General features: G+C 39.6%; 1 protein-coding gene across 2 annotated transcripts; it reads left to right on the top strand.

The window, feature by feature from the left end:
- Positions 1 to 2,561: 2,561 nt before the first annotated feature.
- Positions 2,562 to 19,494, top strand: fscn2b (fascin actin-bundling protein 2b, retinal). Of its 2 annotated transcripts, none has more exons than XM_038300341.1 (7): positions 2,562 to 2,674; positions 3,623 to 3,721; positions 3,812 to 4,538; positions 17,023 to 17,179; positions 17,499 to 17,620; positions 17,712 to 17,879; positions 17,957 to 19,494. In XM_038300341.1, the coding sequence occupies exons 2-7, from the start codon at positions 3,629 to 3,631 to the stop codon at positions 18,160 to 18,162; spliced, it is 1,473 nt and encodes a 490-aa protein (XP_038156269.1). In that variant the 5' UTR covers positions 2,562 to 2,674; positions 3,623 to 3,628; the 3' UTR covers positions 18,163 to 19,494. The 2 variants fall into 2 exon arrangements, with proteins under 2 accessions (XP_038156269.1, XP_038156270.1); XM_038300342.1 differs by having other exon boundaries at positions 2,567 to 2,674; positions 3,586 to 3,721.
- The last annotated feature ends 599 nt before the right edge of the window (positions 19,495 to 20,093 follow it).

Here is a 20,093-nt window from a genome sequence, read left to right as displayed (position 1 = left end):
ATCCTGTGATCTGGCAATATTGGCCTCTGCCAGCTATATCTACATCTTTAAGATGGCATCATCTGTGGCACTTTTGGTCAGACTGCCCATTTCGGTTTTAGAGATGTTGTGCAAGTTTACCAGAAGGTTATGAATATATTAAATAACTACAACTGGAACATATAGTTAATTAATAGGTTATTCAAATCAAGGGTAAAACTGGTTAATTATTATCAGTTCATTTATAAAAACTGTATTTTGCTCACTGACCTGGTTTATTAGTATCTTACATAAAAGGTTGGACTCCTGAATCTGGAAGTTTAAAATTCAGTTGTCTTTCACCAATTTAGTAATTTAGACTATGGCTATGGCTAAAGATATTAATCACCAACCAAATAAATCTGTCTCTGTTCATTCGGATTCTGCAAAAAGAAAAGTGACTCCAGTATATATACGGTATGTTTATTAGTGACTAATCACACATTATTATTATAATTATATCTAATAACTACTCATACACTAAACAATACTGAAAATAATAATAAATAAACAGATAAAAGGGGAAGAGGGGTTCAAGAGTTTGTTCAAGAGTCTTAGGAATATTTGAGTTTTAAGTCTTAATGCATTGAAAGCGTCCTTTAAAATAGAAACAGATAAATGTGAATAAACCCTTATGCAGAGATGTTAACTGCAGTCAAAACAGTGCAGTTTCATTTAGTTTTATGGTGAAAAATGAATAATGACTTAGGAATGCATTAAACTGTGATGAGGCTGTAAGATAAATGGGTTAGCTTAGCTGGCCCTGGGGGTTCTGGTCTGGACGAATCCAGCTGAAACAGGGAATAGGTTAGCTCTCTTGGACAAACGGACTGGACTGAAGACGGGGCCTGCAGAAAACCGAACCGATGCGAAGGCCCTCCACTCTAACAAGCAAAAACAGTGACATCCATCTTTCTCCTTTTCCGTCTGATGCTTAATAAGCGCTCTGCTTGGGGTAACTAGGTAGAATAGATGGTCATGTTTGTATTTTATTTAAAATAAGCTTTCTGATTAAACTGCTGATGAAGTGTTTTAATGATGCTAATGCTCACTGAACAGACTGAATGAGCCACGTGGGTCCGATGAAACTACTGCATTGGACTGGCTAGCATTGTTAGCTCCCAGCTAATTGTGCAGCTTATGGCAGACATGCTGAGCTAACCGTTTCTTTGTTTCAGCTAGACCTGTCCCGACCAGACCTCCTGGGACCAGCTTATCTAACCCATTCTCTTTCAGCCTCCTCACAATTTAATGCATCCCTGAGTCATTATTTGTTTTTTTACATTAAACCAAATAAAAATGCACTGTTTTGCCTGCCTTTAATATCTCTGTGTCAGGGTTTATTCACATTTATCTGCTACTATTTTAAAGGATACTTTCAAAGCCTTAAAACTCTAACATTCCTAACAATCTAACACTCAGGCTGGATTTACTTCTTCTTCACAACAGTTTAGTATGTGGATCTCTTTAAGTGAATCCAAAAACATGTTTATGCAATGTTTTTGCTGTCATTTGGAAGGAGCAAATCCTTTTTGACAGCCTCCTGAACCCTTTGTCTTGTTGATGATATCTACATTATTCTATGTGATTAAATAAAGGCATATGTTTATTGTCAACGAAAAGCAGTGCAAAAGTCAGAGTGTGTTGTGAAGGAATATGTATGTGGGAAGGTTGAAGAAATTCGGAGGGGCTGTTACAGTAGATTAGCCAGGCTGCAATGATTGGGTTGTGGATTAGATGGAATCAGGCACAGACACGTCTGTTTACTCCTCAAAGAGGACCTATAATAAGCTGATTGGCTAGGCTGATTACACACACACACACACATTCTCATCTTTCCATATTTGTTGAGGACCTTGTGTAATTTTATGCTCCAACCCTGTAAATAACCCTAGACCTAACCATTACCAGTGCATAACTAACTCTAAACTCTATTCACGTCTTTGCCCTAAACCCAACTGTTAGCAAAATAGCTACTTGGGACAAGATAAATGTCCTCATTTCACAACAACCAATCCTCAAATTAATGGTGAAATTGGAAAAATGGTCCTCACTCTGATGCCAAGACAGGGATACCAACACACAAGTTTTATTTCCATGTTTTATTGGGACCTTTCATTGACTTCCATTCAGTGGTACTGTATGGCCTTACCTCAACCATTACCAACATATAGCTAACCCTAACCCCCAGACAACATGAAGAGAGAAATTTTCCTCATGGAGACCAGTTGAGTGCTTCCCATAAGTGCATGTACGTCCCAATGATGTGGCATAATTAAAATCTGCCTTACACCGTTCCCACAAGGTAACAAAACCAAATCCATACCTGAATGTTTTATAGATTGCTGCCTTTATACCCACCATCTCCTTTCCCAAATTTAGATGATAAGTCTGCCTCCTTCTCAGAACCATTTCCCATTAGGACTGAGAGAACTTGCAATCAGAGACGCAATGTAATCAAACCCAGCACAGGCAGGAAAGAGGAGCTGTGCCTAGGCAAGTACCTCAAAGGCACAGGGAGTGCTCTTGTTACCTGGTACTCGGAGCGGTTTAGAGCATTGTTTCTACACACTTTTATTTATGTACAGCAGGAAGAGGTGAAGAGCAGAGCTCCAAATGAGGTGCAGAAAAAGAGAGAGGAAGGATTACACACCTGGTAAGTTAGAAAAAGGCAAGGATGGGAAAACATTTCATCAGCTTAAGATTGTAAAGAAGAGCATTGTTCATAGCTGGTTTGAGATCAGAAGCTTTTGCATTCAAATGGCTTAATATTCTATGGCCTCTAGGAATGTTCTTAATCTCTGATTAAACTTGCAGATCACAAACTAGACATTTGGACTTTAAAGAAAAGTTTAAAATTACTTAATGGGATTGATACAAACATAGTAAAAGAAAATAAGCTAACAGACAACACCCAAGAGAACGTAAGTCTTGAGGAATCAAGAGATTAAGTCTTTTGGGGTAATAAGTATTGTAAGAACAGAGATGAAGCTGTTCAGCAGGAGAGAAGGGGGGAATTGGATATAGGCTTCAGAAGTGGAGCAAAGCAGTCAAGAGCAAAATTATACCACAGAGAAGAGGGGCTGACACTGGACAGAACAGAGATCAAGGCTGACTCAGGTCTCTACTGCTTCTAACCTGATTAGGGAGAACAAGAGCTCCAGTGGAGCTGAGTTCAGAGAACACATATTCTGAAAAATAAGAGCAAGCTAGAAAATAAGAAAAAGGTGAAAGAAGCCTCTTAAATCTGGGAGCTGGAATTGGAGTTACAGGAACAGTAAAGTAAGAAGCCACAAAACCGCAGTGAGTAGGAGGAGGCTGTGGCTGGGAAAATATGTAATGAAGTTTTTGGTGGGGGAGAGTATTTGTGGTTTTGGGAGTGCTTTATATACTGCACCCTAATGAATTTATTTCCTGATTTTACAGCTTTTGTATTTCGCCATCTACTTTGATGCATTTCTTATTCATCACAGCTTGATTACCTCTCCTCTTTAGTTAGCTATACTTTTTCCTTTAATTCCCTGTCCTCACTTTCTAACTTCATATTTCTCTCTTCTTCATCTCCAGTCCTATTTATGTGCCTTTCCTAACTCTCGATCCAAAGGTGAAGATGCCTGTAAATGGAAATCGCTCTTTAAAGTTACAGTTTGGTCTAATCAATCATGAGGGACGCTACCTTACTGCAGAAAACTTTGGGTTTAAGGTAAACATTGCAATCAAATGAAACAGTTTTGTTGATTGTACATGTAATCTGTAGAAATTCTATTTAAAAAAGACACCTTTTTTTTCTCAGCTGAATGCATCAGCTCCAAGCCTGAAGAAGAAGCAAATATGGATTCTAGAGCAAGACACCCAGGAGACTCAAGTGGTGTATTTGCGCAGTCATCTGGGACGCTACTTGGCTTCTGACAAGGATGGCAAAGTCACCTGTGAGGCAGATGGCCATAATTCAGACTGCCGCTTCCTCATTGTGCCACAGTCAGACGGCCGCTGGGCTCTTCAGTCTGAGCAATACCTCCGCTTCTTTGGTGGCTCTCGGGACTACCTGTCTTGCTTCGCACAGATGATCACAGATGCTGAGCTCTGGGCTGTGCACCTGGCTTTACATCCGCAAGCCAACTTGCTGTCTGTCGCCCGTAAACGTTATGCCCACCTCTCCCCAGAGGATGGGGAAATCGCTGTGGACAGGAACATTCCATGGGGTGTAGAAGCTCTCCTGACTCTCGTCTACCTGGATGGAAAATACTACTTGAAGACTTGCGATAGACGCTTCCTCAGCAGTGACGGGAAACTCCTGAAAGAATATGGGAGGGCCACAGCATACACACTAGAGCTAAAGTGTGGGAAGCTTGCCTTTAAAGACTGCGAGGGAAAGTACTTATCTCCCATGGGCCCCACAGGGACCTTAAGGTCAGGACGATGCTCCAAACCAGGCAAAGATGAACTGTTCGACTTGGAGGAGAGCCACCCTCAAGTGGTTCTGACAGCAGCTAATGGTCGTTACGTCTCTAACAGGCAAGGTATGAAAACACATAGATTACTGTCCTCTCAAAAGTCCATAGTCAGAGCTCTGCTCACAAGGCATCTTATTGCCTGTCTTCTCAAAACATTTCAGAGAATCCGGGCAAGCTGATTATGTAATTAAAGGTTGATTTCAGAGTCACTGCTTATAGTCAGACAAGCTTTGTTGCCATGTGTTTATGTTAGTGGTGTCAAACTTCATAAATGTTGTCATTAAACTTAATTAAATATCCTCTAAAATGCTGATATCATGAGTATGTTGCCCATTAATCAGCTGTTTATTCCGCTCTCAGTCTTCCACTGCTCTGGAGCAGCAGGATGCTGCCGGTCTATGAAAATCCCTGTTGAGGTTTGGGTCTCTGTCTATTGAAGTAAGCCGTGAGATAGTAGAGCTCTGATTGGAAAACACTCCAAAATATGTCACCTCCAGTGAGGCTAAAACTCTTAAGCCAGGCTTACACTGTGTGATTTTTTTGCCTTCATCTGTCTGGGTTTCCAGTCGTCTGAGAATTTTTTGATTGGGCCAACCTTTAGCCTGATCGTGCGTCATGCATCATGTAGTGTACAGGGGGCAACAACGGGCGATTAGCCTCTCACGACTACGATCAGGAATTGTGAGGTCGAGAAAAAAATCAAACATATTTGATTTTCAGTCAGCCGTCATGGGCAAATCGCTCAGTGGACGTGCACAAACAAGGATTCTTCTCCTTTTTCTTCCACTCAGATGAAAACACAGAAGCATGGTGAGGGTGCGAGTGAAATGGAGTTCTTTCTGTAAAAATGACGGACCATAGTAGCTACGTTCGCTCAGCCATGTCTTTGTCCAAATATGTTGTCGCCTTTTCTTTTAAGTCTTTCAACACAAGAAATTGCACAATTTGCCAAGGCAGCGCGTTTTACACTAGTGAGCTTCATATTCTTCATCTACTCATTTGGAGTCTGGATAGACAAGTCCGAGTAGCGCCATCTCACTGCGGAGCTGAGTCGGACGTCGTTTTTTGACGTACAGTGTGAGCAGGTAGATCACATCAGAGTGTCGGGCCACACAGTGTGAGAACAAACATCGTGAGCTGTGAACTCACACTTTGAGTGATCACGACGAAACCGCAGCTGTAGCTGCTTGCAACGATTGAAAGAAATTGCACAGTGTATTCCTGGCATTAGGGCGTCGATGCTGTTGGCAGACATACTTAAAGGTTTTTGACTGACAGTGGTCAGACAGGAAAGAGGTTTTCTTCAAGGATTAGGAGAGATCATTCAGAAAAAACAGTCATCTTGTGCTGAATTACTGTTTCTGGCGTTTATTATTTCAGAGCGCTTCCCAGCAGCTATTTTCACCTGTTGTAGTAATGTGTTTTATGTCTAAACATTTGTTAATGCAATACATGACGTTTGGATTTAATTAACATCATTGAGCCTCCAAGAGAGCAGCAGCAGCCAGCGGTTTACGTTCATATTGAAGCAGAAAATGAGGACCTATAAGGGGTCCATGGCGCCTACTGTATGCAATTTTCCCACAGCATGCATCTACAGAGTAAAGGTATGCATGTTTTAAAACAAATCAAAACAGATAAAGCTGATTTGAAGGATTGGTCTCCTCAGGTAACAGAGGGAATGGTGTTTTTTTGGACAGAAACTGGTTAACTGATTAAAGCTATTACCAAATTCTGATGTTTTTGTCAACCTTACATTTTTCTTATGACCAAATAAATTTCCTTTAAAGAAATCAATCTATCCAGAAAGAGAAGTAAAATGTATTTTTAGGGGGACCATCAGCCTGTGGCAATGTTAGTTTTGGGGTCACAGGCTGGAAAGTTTGGGAACTTTATTACCAACAGAATTAATCATTGTTGAAAAAGTTTAGCGTGAATGAGATACACATTAGATTGTCTTTTTAAGTTCCCTAACCCTAACTCATAATCTAAGTTAGAGATGTCCAAACTTTGATTAGTCCAACTCTATGCTTTTACAATTGTTATTTTTGAGCAATTTTAAGGTGGTACTGTGGGGGGGGCTTTCAAATAATTGCCCCAATTCTTATTTTAAAGTCCTGTGTTAATGTCTGGACTTTCTCCTTGGGGAATGTATTGGATAGAATGGAATTCAATAATATCAAATTTCCCAATACCACCATGATGGACTGTAAGTATGAAATCCTTTCTGTGAAATGCTTTGCTAGTTTAAGTCAGATGTAGGGAAAAGCATACCTTCCAAAACTTTCCATATTTTATAGTTATTCAACATATTTTGTAGAATCTCTTGGAATTTATCAATGCACGTTTATGTACACAAAATTGAAAGAGCTCCACGTATTCATTTTTGGTTAATAGTGATTTAAAATTATGTAGTTATCGTCTTATCTATTTTTTCATTACTGTAATTGAGGAAGCTGAGGTCTACAGTGCTTTGGATGTTGTTATTGGTCATTCTTTGATTTCATGGATAACTTGTTGATTCCATGGTGTACTTCAGATAGGCATGCTCAGAGGATAAACGCAGTGCTTTATGCCATTTCTGGATAAGGGTTCTCACTGGAGCCCCAGACCTTTGGGACCATTTCCAGAGTGATAAGTTTTAATCATCTCTTTTTCCATCTGTTCTTTGAGCATTTTGATTTGGATATGACTTATTGCTTTTAACATCTTCATGTTTGAATCTTCAGACAGGTTCTATTTTACTTATTTCTTTATTCTACCAGGTGACATTAATATGGCCTGACTGTGGCTACAGAAAATGACCATGCACAAGTTCTCAACAAAATACCATAATTCAAACTAATTTGTGAGTTAAACTACTAGACCACTGGGACTGCATTCAATTCAATTCAATTCAATTCAGAAATACTTTATTAATCCCAATGGGAAATTAAATGTTGCACTCTTAAGTTCTTTTTTTAAACAGGCGTTGTAGTTGTTGATAGCTGTAGGCAGCAAGGATCTTCTGTAGAGGTCTGTCTTCCACTGGATCTGGAGAACCTCCTACTGAAGACAATCTGTTGCTGTTTAAAAATCCCCTGAAGAGAATGCTCACTATTGTCCATATATATTTTTTTTCACTTTATGAAGAATTCTTCCTTGTGAATCTCCAAAGGTACTAGATGAGCTCCGAGAACAGAGCAGGTCTTCTTAATTAGCTCGTTGAGCTTTTTTTTAACTCAGTAGCTCTAATACTGTTACCGCAGCAGATGATATCCCTTAATGATGATATCCCTTAATCTTTTCCCGCATATCTGTCAGGCTCAAAGCTGATATCTATCTCCAGCAGTCTACAGGCAAAAGGTAGAACAGAACCAGGATAGGTCACCAGTTTGTTGCAGCGCAACACAGAGACACACAACCATGCACTGACACAATCACACCTAAAGAACATTTAGAGACACCAATTCACCTATTAGAGAGGTTTTTGAACTGTGGGAGGAAGTTGGAGTATAATTCAAACATAAATGGTGAAACATGTAAACTCCCTGCAGAAAGAACCCGGGCCAGGGATGGAAGCTAGGACCTTCTTGCTGCAGTGGTAATGGTGCTACAAACTGCACTACTGAGGTGTATACTGGTGAAGGTTCTCAGTCATACAGTTCATAGTCATTCCGAAAAAATTAAAAACAATCCCTGGACTTGGTACTGAGGTGTAATAATTAAATAGAATAAAGAATATATAATTATGGTGACTGTTTCTGATCCTATTAGTTTAGATCAATGCTTTTTGTGACACATCTGTTTTTCACAGATAAGGCATCAGCAGCTTCAGATGCAGGGGTCTGCCCTACAACCGCAGGGTTGTCGGTTCCATCCCCAGCTACGTGTTATTGTGTTCTTGGGAAAGACACTATAACCACATTGTCTACTACGTATGCCTATGTACAACAGCCTTGTTTCTGTCAATGAGGCCAAGAGAAGCTGTGGTTACGATGTAGTTTGTGTTATTTGATCTGTGTTTAGATATGACATCACATGACTCATTTAGTAATTACTTTTCAAAAGTACGGTTGAATTTCTTTGATCAAATCTATGAATCATGGATTTAGAAGTAGATTAGGATAGACTAACAGTCCTTGTCAGCATACTAGATTATGTCAGCCAAAGCCAGACTGCAGATTCTTGTCAGCAGGCTTAGATTACTACAACCCTGTGCACTGTATAGGAATCTCTTCTTACTCATATTGTTCTTGGATGGCAACAGTAGCCTAAGGCATGAACCAACTGGTTACAAAGACTGTAAACTGATTAGCTAAGTTAAAATGTATCAGTAGGTTTGTTCAAATCAAACTGTTCGGGTACCTTTCAACATAATATTTATATATTCCTGCACGCTGATAACTTTGGTTCAAGTTCCTCCCTGTCTTCCTGCTTTTCCGCGTCTAACACTATTCCCAAACAAAAGCCAATTTTCTGCGAAGCTCAACCACTCACAATCATACCATCCAGCTGAGGTGAGTGGTGAGGTGGTTTGAATTATTGATTAAGTTGGCCCACATTCCCGGAGGGTGAAGTGGGGAGTCTGCTTTCAGAAACCCAAGCTGGCTCTTAACTGGAGCCAAAACGTTCTGCCTCAGGAGTCCAACTCCAACCCCATAATCTAACCTGCAAACAGTAAGACTGGTAATTCTATATGAGTTATATTTTAAATTCATATATTTATTAGGAACAAGTTTATTTACAATTGGTGTTTGAGCAAGATTTTAAGATTGCAACCAGCTGTAGCTAGTTTGACGACAGAACTAATGCAGTGGTGGCTAGGGGAGTTTTCTCCAGGGGGGCTATAAATTCTCAATAGACATATACCAAAAACCAATGACACTAACTTATCACACCAGTATATTTATATGGAAGCCAACAATAAAAAACATTCTAAAAACACTTTATAAAAACAAAACATAATTTCATGCACAGGTTTACTTTTTGTACGTTAATTTGTCCCTCCTGAGGCTTTGTTTTGCACGGTCCAATAATGTGTCACAAACCTAAAAAAACAAGAATTTATCAGTTTAATAATTGGAAAAGCTATTATTCAGCTTTATATTTTTTTGATACATAAAAACTATTTATTTTCTGGGAATGTGTTTATTTAATAGCAACTATGCAAATTAACAAACATCCCTAAAAAGTGCACTTTTTCCATGTAAATCTCAGAGTGTTCATTCTTCTTCGCCTAAAAGGTGCTTTAAATCAGTCCTTAATCCATGCTAGGTCAGATGCTGACATTTGAAAAAGGAGGCAGGCAGTCAAGGCAACAGAATAAAGCGGAAGCCTCGCTGCATTCAGTTAGTCAAACTCGTACTCGTCGTCTCCCGCTTTATCCGGATCCGGGTCGCGGGGGCAGCAGACCAAGATGAGACTCCCAGACTTCCCTCTCCGCAGACACCTCCTCCAGCTCTGCTGGGGGAAGCCCTAGGTGCTCCCAGGCCAGCCGAGAGACTTAGTCTCTCCAGTGTGTCCTGGGTCGTCCCCTGGACCTCCTCCCGGTGGGACGTGCCTGGAACACCAGGGGAACGTCCAGGGGGCATCCGAAGAAGATGTCTGAGCCACCTCAACTGACTCCTCTCGATGTGGAGGAGAACCGGCTCCACTCTGAGCCTCTCCCGAATGACCGAGCTCCTCACCCTATCTCTAAGGGAGAGCCCAGCCACCCTGTGGAGAAAGCTCATTTCAGCCGCTTGTATCCGGGATCTCGTTCTTTCGGTCATGATCCAGATTTCATGACCATAAGTGAGGGTAGGAACGTAGACCGAATGGTAAATTGAGAGCTTTGCCTTTTCGCTCAGCTCTCTCTTCACCACGACAGACCGGTGCAGTGTCCGCATTATTGCAGCAGCCGCACCTCCTGCTTCTCTTGGTACCTTTTTTTAAGGGATTTCACTTCCTTGACTAGGCCTGTCAATCACCCACACTAAAACTGTGACAACAGCTCCTGTCACCTCAGGGCGCACCTAGCATGCGCCCAGAGCTCTCCAATACCTTTGCATTGCAAAGGAGCTATTGCTTATGTACAATTTTTAACGGGAGGCAAACAATTTTGCGCCCTAGGGTGGAAATCCTTCACCAATCTGACAAAAAACGAAATGACGCTTTGATGCATCTGTTTGATGCGTCTTCAAGGTCTGCACGTCCAAATTATGTCATCTTGGGCTTCCACGCCCCTTCCAACCCAATGCGGACGCAATTTCTGTACAGAGCAACTGTAAAAAAATCTTAACTAGTCGTGCGGAGGCACATGGAGAACATGGTTAGCGAGCAGCAGCTCCTGTCACCAAGGGTTTGCAAATTTAAACATCTAGAGACATCGTGCGATTTAGCTGATAAATATCATCACTATCAACAGATTGTGGAATAACTCCAGGAAATAAATGACTGTCACTCTTGAACAGCATGAACAGACTTTGATATAGCTGTAAATGGTTATTTTCTACTTCCTCATGAAGTGGGGTGTGATCAGCTTCCTCTTTGCGCTGAACATGCCACCCCAGAACATTGGGAAAGCCACACTACTGTAGGTATAAACGCTGCAGATGCTGTGTAAGGTGCCTCATTTCCTGCGTGGAACGTTTGTACATCAAGCATAATGAGCTCATTAGATGGCATGCCAGGCCATTGCTATTTTGGCAAGAAGAGCAGAGGGAACATTAGAAATGAGTTGCACACGATGCAAAACTGGAAATTACAAGTAGAATTTAGAGAGGGGGGAAATTGCTTCCCATGTCCTCCAGTAGCCAAAGCCTATAGCAGCATAACTAGAGCAACTCCAAGTAAACAATAATTAGATCTCTAACTATTAAGACCACGATAAATTGAATTTAGTTGTGAAAATGTTTTGTACCATAAATAGGGTGCAAATTAAAAGTCCTAGATATTGCCTGTTGTGTCCAAAGTTTAAGGTCAAGGCTATCTTCTCATTATTGTATGCATATTTTTTCTCTTTTTTTGGGACACAGGTTTTGAATGCACCAAAGACAGTGATATAGCAAAACAGTATGACAGAAGCTCAATACCAATCATTAAAGTTTTATAAATGACCTACCTCTCTTTCGGTCCAGTTTTTGGAAATGTTTTGTAGCAAGATATTCTGGGCATAAGACTGTCGGCTTTTGAAAAGCAGAACAAAAGCAGCAGATAAAGATGTTGAAGTCTATATTAACTGTTAATGTAGGAATGCGTTAAGTTGGTTCTCACTGTATGCAGTGTGCAACTTTGGGTCTCATAATGACCATTCACTGGCCTCCAATAACCTTTTTGATCTCCTTGAACCCATATGGAAAAAGACTGTGTAAAATCTGTAAAAGACTTTTTTTCAAAAAGACAGGCTGTCCTAACACTTTCATATAAAAAGCCCAAGTATAAAAACTAAACAAAGGAAAGTGTACTGGTGATGGATGAAAAGCTCGAGAGAGAGAGCATAATAAGGGATGCAGGAATAGTGGCATCGGCTTACTATTAATAATTGATGTCGGAGCCAACTATTGTTGATGGATTAGTTTGCCCCACTTCCAGACTGGTATGTAGGATAACCAAAGGAAGGGGAGCTAAATCTTGGCTTTGATCTGATATAAGATACTATTGTTAATATCTCTGTGTTTTTCAGAGGCAGCTGTAATTGTATTGATATGTTCTGTTAAGTGTCATGTCCTTTTTTTTTATGCCGTTTCTTGTTCATCAAGTGTTTCTAAGATGGTCATCAACAATGCTATATAATTATGCCAACTCGGATTAGGGCACATCCTTTCGCCTCTTTCTGAGTTTCTTTTTCCTTTCTCCTCCACCTCTCCTTTCACTGTCTCCTCTTGTCTCATCGGTCAGTCAGCTACTATAAGGTCCCAGCTGAGCGCTGTCTGAAGATCATTTCTGGGTTGAATTAGTGTGAAATAGACACATAGAATAGGTAGACTAAGCATGACATTGAGTTGAGATGAGAGAGAAGGGGAGTCCTAAGCCCCCCAGGCGTAGCTATGGAGTGGAAGGGCTTAAATTTGAGCTTCAGATGCACTTAAGATCAATGATAACTTAACCAGCTGTAAGACCTAATGATACCTCATTTATTAGGTGTGAATAGGATCTGATTAAACTGTCCCAGCAGCTCAGTAAGCATGACATCCTTGTCACATATCACACCTTCTTCTCAGTTTATCTTTGCAGACTCTTTTCAAATGGCCAGAAGAATATTTTAAAAAATTTGATTAACACTGTCATGACCATTTTACTCAAGGCAGAGCATCTGCTTTAAAATGTCATATTCACAAAGTATTCTGCAACTCTTTTTTCCTTTCTTTAAGGAAAGGACTGCTTCAAAAGAGTCGAATCTTTTGTGTAACCTCTTGGGCAGCAGACAGTTCTCCGGGAATTGGAAGGTTGTTTTTCTTTTGACTGAGTGAGCAATCATATATTTGGGGAGGGAGAAAATTCTAACGTAAAACTAAATTTGAAGATAATTGCAAGGCAAATAGATAATTATTCCAACATTCCAAATAGCAACACATTATCTACTACGACAAAGAAACGTGTCCTTATTCTAGATGTAGCAAAAAAAAATATCCCTGTAACTCCCACAAATGAAATACTGCCCTCAAATGAAATAAACCAGAAACGTGATAAAAAAATATGCAGCTTTTAAAGTAATAATTCTGCAAATGTAATAAATTTTCCACAAATGTAATAGCCGCTGTTGTAGCCGAGACGACATGTTTAGAATTGGCGCTATAGAAATGAACTGAAATGAATTGAAGAAGAACAGATTGATCATAAACCTACCTGTTTATTCCTGCACCAGGAAGTCACACCAGTGGAAGGGTGTTACAGATATTTCACCAGAAACATCTGTGTTTATGTCCAATGCCTACGCAAGCAAAATGAAAAATAATTGCTCTCCAAGAGACTTGCTTTAGTGAGACTTTTCCTAAGGTGTAAATCACTCAGTCTGCTCCCTCTGTGATCTCTATTGCACTCTATCACTAAACTTGCCATTATGTTTTGTTTTCTCATTTTAGAATAATAAATAATATCTTGCTATCACTTAATAGGTGCTCCAAAAACATGCATGGGAACTCATACGTTTTCTTTATATCATGTACTGATTGTTCTTGGGAAACTGATGCCCTTGACTTCTGAACCGTGCAAAGCAGATATCCACTTAAGCTTCACCTAAAGCTATAGTCATTGCATTTCCATAACATCTGTTCTCAGCAGAAAGTTTGACCACCCCAGAGATAGAAGGAATCATGTTTGATTGAAAGAAAAAGTCTAACAAATAAATGAAGCTGGAGAGCAAATTTAACCTGGAAGACTCTAATCAGCTTCTATTTGATCACCTGCAATGTACTATGCTCAAAGTTCCAACCAGTGGACATACGGACAGCACTCCCTCTGAAGTTAATACTCATCCAGGATCTTCTGCTCACCAGATGAACATGTACCCACCTCCACCCATCTCTTCCCTCACTTTCAGGCTATTCTCAGTGTCATCCATCCTCTGGCCTACACCATGGAGGAAAGGCTACTTTAATCCTTTTCCTAAAGTATTCATCAGAGTTCATGTCAATTTGCAGCACCAAGTATTCTGCCGGGGTCCAAGCCCCAAAGAACTTACCTCAATCATATCAAGAAAATCTTTGAGTCTCTCCAAGTTGAACTGATTGGTATGCTCCGTCATCAAGGTTATAAGCTGAAAATAACTACAATAAAGTAAAAGGTGTGACTGCAAGCTAACTAATGTCGTTTTAATGTAGTTAAGAAAAAGGTATTTTCTTTGGAGGAAATAATTATCTTTGACATGGCGCTTTGGTTTCGTAAAATAAAAAAAACATTCATATAAACAATGGGATTGCTATCTGTCACTCTTTTAGAGTAAGATTCAAGATCTTTCACCATAACATGGTTCCACCACAATCAAGTGTTCTTCAGTTTAAAGGCCTTACTTTGATTTCTCTAAGACTACCACATGTCAGTGTGGCTGAAAAGCTTATTCTTCACCTGTTCATAATCTCATAAAACTGGATTTTATCTTACCAATGGGTGTAGATGTACATTTTTGTGAAAACTTGTGCATTCGTTTGGTCTCGGGGACTTCATTCTAGATGGTTTCCTTTTAGTTTATTGTGTTCTGGAATTGCCCAGTTTTTCCTAAGGTTTCTAATCCAGTTTCTTTCATTAAAGGGAAGCAGTTTGGATCATATTGGTTTGAAATGGTTAAAGATGACTAACCAGGAGCTTCCAGAATAACTCTGACCTTCACCCGTTAAAAATATATTGACAATGATGAAGAGCTAAGTAGGTGCCTGAAAACAATCTAATATAAATGAGCTTCACCAGTTTCTTTAAGCAGCTAAAGGACCCAAAGATTTTAACCAAGTAACAGTAAAGTAGCACTACTTTTTTACTCACATAAAAGTAAAAGGTTGAAAGTATTTGGTAAAAATGCCCCCCAAGTAGTACTGATTAATTGTTGGATCATGTCGCCTTGCATAATGTTTAGAAATTATGTGATTATACAGAAATTATACAAAATTCTGCTTTTATAAAGACTCTGTTAAAAGTTCAAAATGAATGATATTATTACAAAATACAAATGAATGCAGAGATATTTTAGCTTGAACATTTAGATCAAAATTGTAAAAGAAGAAACTACATAAATGCTAGCTTTTATTTGTAAAGGCAATACCTTTGTAGTTGAACAACAGGAATAACTAAAATATATTATATTGAATAAGCTCTTTATAAACTTTTTTTCAAAACCAACTTTTATAATAAAAATCCAAGCTTTTCCAATCCATGTTTTCACATACAATGTATGACATCCTCCCCTGCAGTGAGAATTGTTTATATGTTAGAAAACGGTAAAATATTTCCACAATATCCATTGTAAACTGTATTTTTGTGTGATCTCTGAACAGCTCAACATACTCGCAATATAAAGCAGCCAGGAAATTTACTCAGGTAGGGATACTTCATAAGAATATTACCAAAGTATAAGTAATTCAATTCAATTCAGTTTATTTCTATAGCGCTAATTCACAACACACAAAGCACTTTACAGTTAAACCAGATCATACAGTCAGATTAATTCAGTTTTCTATCTAAGGAAAACTAGTTGATTGCATCAATTCATTGAATCAGATGCAATTCCTCACACTAAATATGCTTGTAGTGACAGTGGAGAGGAAAAACTCCCTTTTAACAGGAAGAAACCTCCAGCAGAATCAGGCTCAGTGTGAGCGGTAAAAGGCGGCCCCGTCCAGGAAACACACAGCCAGGCAGACGAGCTCCGAGCCAGCTCCCATGCCAGAGGATGAAGAGAGCACATCCAGTTAGTCACAGTCAGAGAAACAGGACCACACTGGAAAACAGGCCAAGCTCCAACACCTAGAAACAAAGGTGTTGATGGCAGCAGCACAGCTGATATTTCTCTCCAGGATGGAGTCACAGCCAAACAGGAACAGACCAGATGAAGCTACTATGAGAAAAAGCAGAGAGAGCAGAACGTTAGAGATTGAACTAATAGATTCTGCAGAGTGGGAGAATAGAGATAGAATGAAGCAGAATGATAAAAAAGGGGGTCCCTATGTCCTCCAGCAGTCTAAGCCTATAGCAGCATAACTATAGAGATAGCTCAGGATAACCTGAGCCACTCTAACTAGAAGCTTTATCAAAAAGGAAAGTTTTAAGCCTAGCCTTAAAAGTAGACAGGGTGTCTGCCTCACGGACTAAAACTGGTAGTTGGTTGCACAGGAGAGGAGCCTGATAACTAAAAGATCTGCCTCCCATTCTACTTTTAGAAATTCTAGGAACCACTAGTAAACCTGCAGATTGAGAGCGAAGTGCTCTGTTAGGAACATAAGGAACAATCAGATCTCTGATATCAGATGGAGCTTGGCCATTTAAGGCTTTATATGTGAGAAGGAGGATTTTAAATTCTATTCTGGATTTAACAGGAAGCCAATGAAGAGAAGCCAGGATATGAGAGATATGATCTCTCTTTTTCATTTTCATCAGAACTCTGGCTGCAGCATTTTGGATCAGCTGAAGGCTTTTAACTACAGTTTGTGGACTCCCTGATAGTAAAGAATTACAATAGTCCAGCCTTGAAGTAACAAATGCATGGACTAGTTTCTCAGCATCACCCCTGGACAGGAGATTTCTAATTTTTGCAATATTCCTCAGATAAAATAGGGAAGTTCTAGAAACCTCTGGGATTTAAATGACAGGTCCTGATCAAAAACAACACCAAGATTATTTACTTTATTATCTGAAATCAGTTTAAATGTTCCAATGGAAAAAAAAAAAACTCTCATTAGCTAGTTCTGCAAACTGCATTTATTTTTCATTACTTTGGAAGTCAGTATTTAAATCTGAAAAAGACATGTCTTACTAGAGTTTTCTAGTTAAATATCAGATTACCTGTGATATTTGCTAATTGGACCAGGTGAGTAGGCTGGCTACTGCTGGCAATACAAGCCAACCTAACAAGTAGTTTCTTTCCTTAATGTAACCCTCCAAGGTGTAAGCCTCGCCGCCAATCAAGAGGATGAAACTGACATGGAGACATTTCAGATGGAGATCGACAGGGAAAGCAAGATGTGCACTTTCCGCACCAGCCAAGGGTATTACTGGGCTGTGGTGGCGCATGGAGGCATCCAGAGCACTGCCACAGAAATGTGAGTGGATCTGCCGTATCAGGTGTACAAAGGGAAAGTTGGTACAGCAAACATTTGCATGTGACAGTTTTATTTTGCACCATTACTAGAAGTCAAGAGATAGTAAACTGTTGCCCTGATGAGCAATCAATTGCTATTATTAGAAATGAAAATGCATAGATGTCTGAAAAGAACCACTTCAAGAATAAAGTTCTTGTCTTCTGGTAAGAATGACCAGTAATAGCTAGATGCTTTCATGCATTATAGCAGCAAGTTTTTTTTAAATTCAAATTACTCATATTTTATGAAAAATCAAGCATCCATTATGTTTTATCCATAGATCTGCAGATACAATGTTTTCAGTGGAATGGCTCAGCCACAAGGTGGCAATAAAAGCAAGCAATGGCAAATATATCTGCACCAAGAAGAACGGCCAGTTGCTTGCAGTCAGTGACGCTATAGGTGACCTTTTGCCTCTTTAAACCTGGAACTCATCTCCCTAAACCCTTTCCTCTGCTTATTTCCTCAAATGTGTTTTTTTAATGTTTGTCAGGTGAGGATGAGCAGCTCACTTTGAAACTGATCAACCGGCCAATGCTGATCCTGAGAGGAGCTAATGGATTCATCTGCCACCACAAGAACTCCAACACGCTGGATGCTGGGAGATCTGTCTATGACATCTTCACCCTGCAGTATAGCAATGGAGCTTATCATATTAAAGGTCACAAATGCAACTGCTTTTCTGGTCTCCTACTTGCTGCTTCTCTACTTAACGGCTTGTCTTTTGTGATGTTACAGGTGTGGATGGGCGGTACTGGTATGTGAACAGTGGTGGGCTGGTGTGCTCAGATGGTGAGGCTCCAGAGGACTTCACTCTGGAGCTTCTGGAGCGTGGACGCCTCGCTATCAGGGGCAAAAATGGCAAATACTTACGTGGAGACCAGGGGGGCACACTCAAGGGAGATGGACTGAGTCTTAGCAGCTCTGCTCTATGGGAGTATTAAGTTATGTGGAGCTGAGATATGACACCCTACTCTTCATGTCACCTCTAATAAGTAAAATCGTTAACACCTATTGTTACATCATGTTGTCCTTTAATTTAGCTGAAATAGAGACTCACATATGCAAATAGAAGGTGAAGAAAAAGGGAGAACTGACCATGCAGTATATTCAACCAACAAAAGTATTCACATTTGTAGCCTCAAACATAGAATAGATCAACTTTGTTTGGTGTTATACTTTCCGATCATTTTCTGGTAGATGTGATGCATAAGCACCAGGTCATCTCTGAAACTATGGAAATAAATACATTCAGTCACAAGTGGGCGTATTTTGATGCAAACAGACTAAATTATTTTTGTCTTCAATATTAATAATTGCAGCTACTGACATCCAGTTGTGTATAGAAGTTACCATCACTATACATTTATATGTCAAATATTTAGTTTAAATTATGCATATTGATGTCCTTTAATTATAACAACTAACTTTAATGTTTATCAAAACCAGAATCAATGAAAAAAAAGTTTTATCATTTCAATTTACATTTGGGAAATGAAGCTTCAGACTGAGCTTTTGCAGAACAGACGACCATCCCTTTTAGAAATTAGTTTCCTCACAAAGACCCAGACCTTAAACTGAGTTTATACATTTTAAGAGGTCGAGTGTTGTGTCTTATTCCTAACCGGTTATGAGCTAGATTTTATATTTTGAAATCATCCCAGGGCCCAACTGTTTAACTTAAACCTTCCAGCTTAATTTAATGGGGAAGTTAAAGAATTTCATTCCATCACAACTCTTTCTTTTTGCAAACCTAATGCATATCAGTAGGCAGAACCAAAGTATGACACCACCACCACCATGCCTAACATAAAAGGTTTCAAGTTTAAACTCCTCACCTTGACTTGTCTATCATTTTGCTTTTTGAACTGTGGATGTAAGAGACTGTAAACGTTTGTTGTGCATAAAGTTCATAAATTTAAATCAGTTTTATTCCTAGCTGGTGTCCGTTGATGTGAAGCTCTATCACAGGAAGACTGGTCAAATATTCAGACAGGATTAGGCAAAGACCTGACAACAACTGAAACTTGCTTGTTGTGAAACTTTTGTAGAAGTAATAGTTCAGGTGAAGGCTAAACATGGTGCAGAGACCCCTGCATGGATTTTTTTTTTTTTACCTCTATCCTGGTGTTTTGTTGTAACAAATAATGTTTATTGATTTCTCTGCCTCTCCTTTCATCTAGTGGAAAGCCTGTAAACATGAATAGCTTCAGTGAAAGAAGGAATCGTCTTCTTCTTCCCCAAACTGTCTCTATATTAGATTCTGAAAATCCTGAAATTATACAATGAACATTCCTTTGTGCGATCATGTACAAGTGTCCTGCCGTTGTTCTGAAACATCCATACAACGTCCACTTCAGTAAACAGCATCAGCTAACCCTAAATCTCACTAACTGTAATTATCACTGTTATGACCTTTTTTTCTTGACTGTATAAACAAGTAAATATTCAAATCTTCCCCTTTATATTTTATCACATGTACATTCTCTTTTGGCTCCTCCCACACGTCTTTCAGTTCAATTGCTTTTCATCCTACCCAAAGTTCTGCTCGTGTTTTCCTAGTTCTGTGAAGGATCTTCTTCCTGGAAACCGATCCGGGGTTTCAACTTTGCAGCCAATCACAGCTCCGGCACAAGCTTCCATATGGATTTTATGTAGACTGTGGATGAACAGTTTGCTGAATAAATACTCCCTATGCTCTCTGTAGTCCTTTACAACCCATTTTTTAGATTAGTCAGGTTTCAGTACGAAACTTTTCTTCGATCAGAATACATAAATTGTGCGCCAATTTCAGGTGTCTGCACAGCTGTTCTATCGCCAGAGGCAGGGAACTTATCAATCCATGTCTTCCAGCTCTAAGGGACTGAAAATCAAT

The sequence above is a fragment of the Cyprinodon tularosa genome, unplaced genomic scaffold, assembly GCF_016077235.1.
Source record: "Cyprinodon tularosa strain WSP-4 unplaced genomic scaffold, ASM1607723v1 ctg448, whole genome shotgun sequence".
Lineage (NCBI taxonomy): Eukaryota > Metazoa > Chordata > Actinopteri > Cyprinodontiformes > Cyprinodontidae > Cyprinodon > Cyprinodon tularosa.
This window is presented reverse-complemented; position numbering and strand designations above follow the sequence as displayed.

Bases quoted from the DNA above. Each gene is read 5' to 3' on its own strand.
- fscn2b (XM_038300341.1), top strand. From the start codon at position 3,629: ATGCCTGTAAATGGAAATCGCTCTTTAAAGTTACAGTTTGGTCTAATC. The intron at 17,180-17,498 runs GTGAGTGGATCT...TTTTATCCATAG, and splicing joins CAGAGCACTGCCACAGAAAT to ATCTGCAGATACAATGTTTT. The intron at 17,621-17,711 runs GTGACCTTTTGC...AATGTTTGTCAG, and splicing joins TGCAGTCAGTGACGCTATAG to GTGAGGATGAGCAGCTCACT.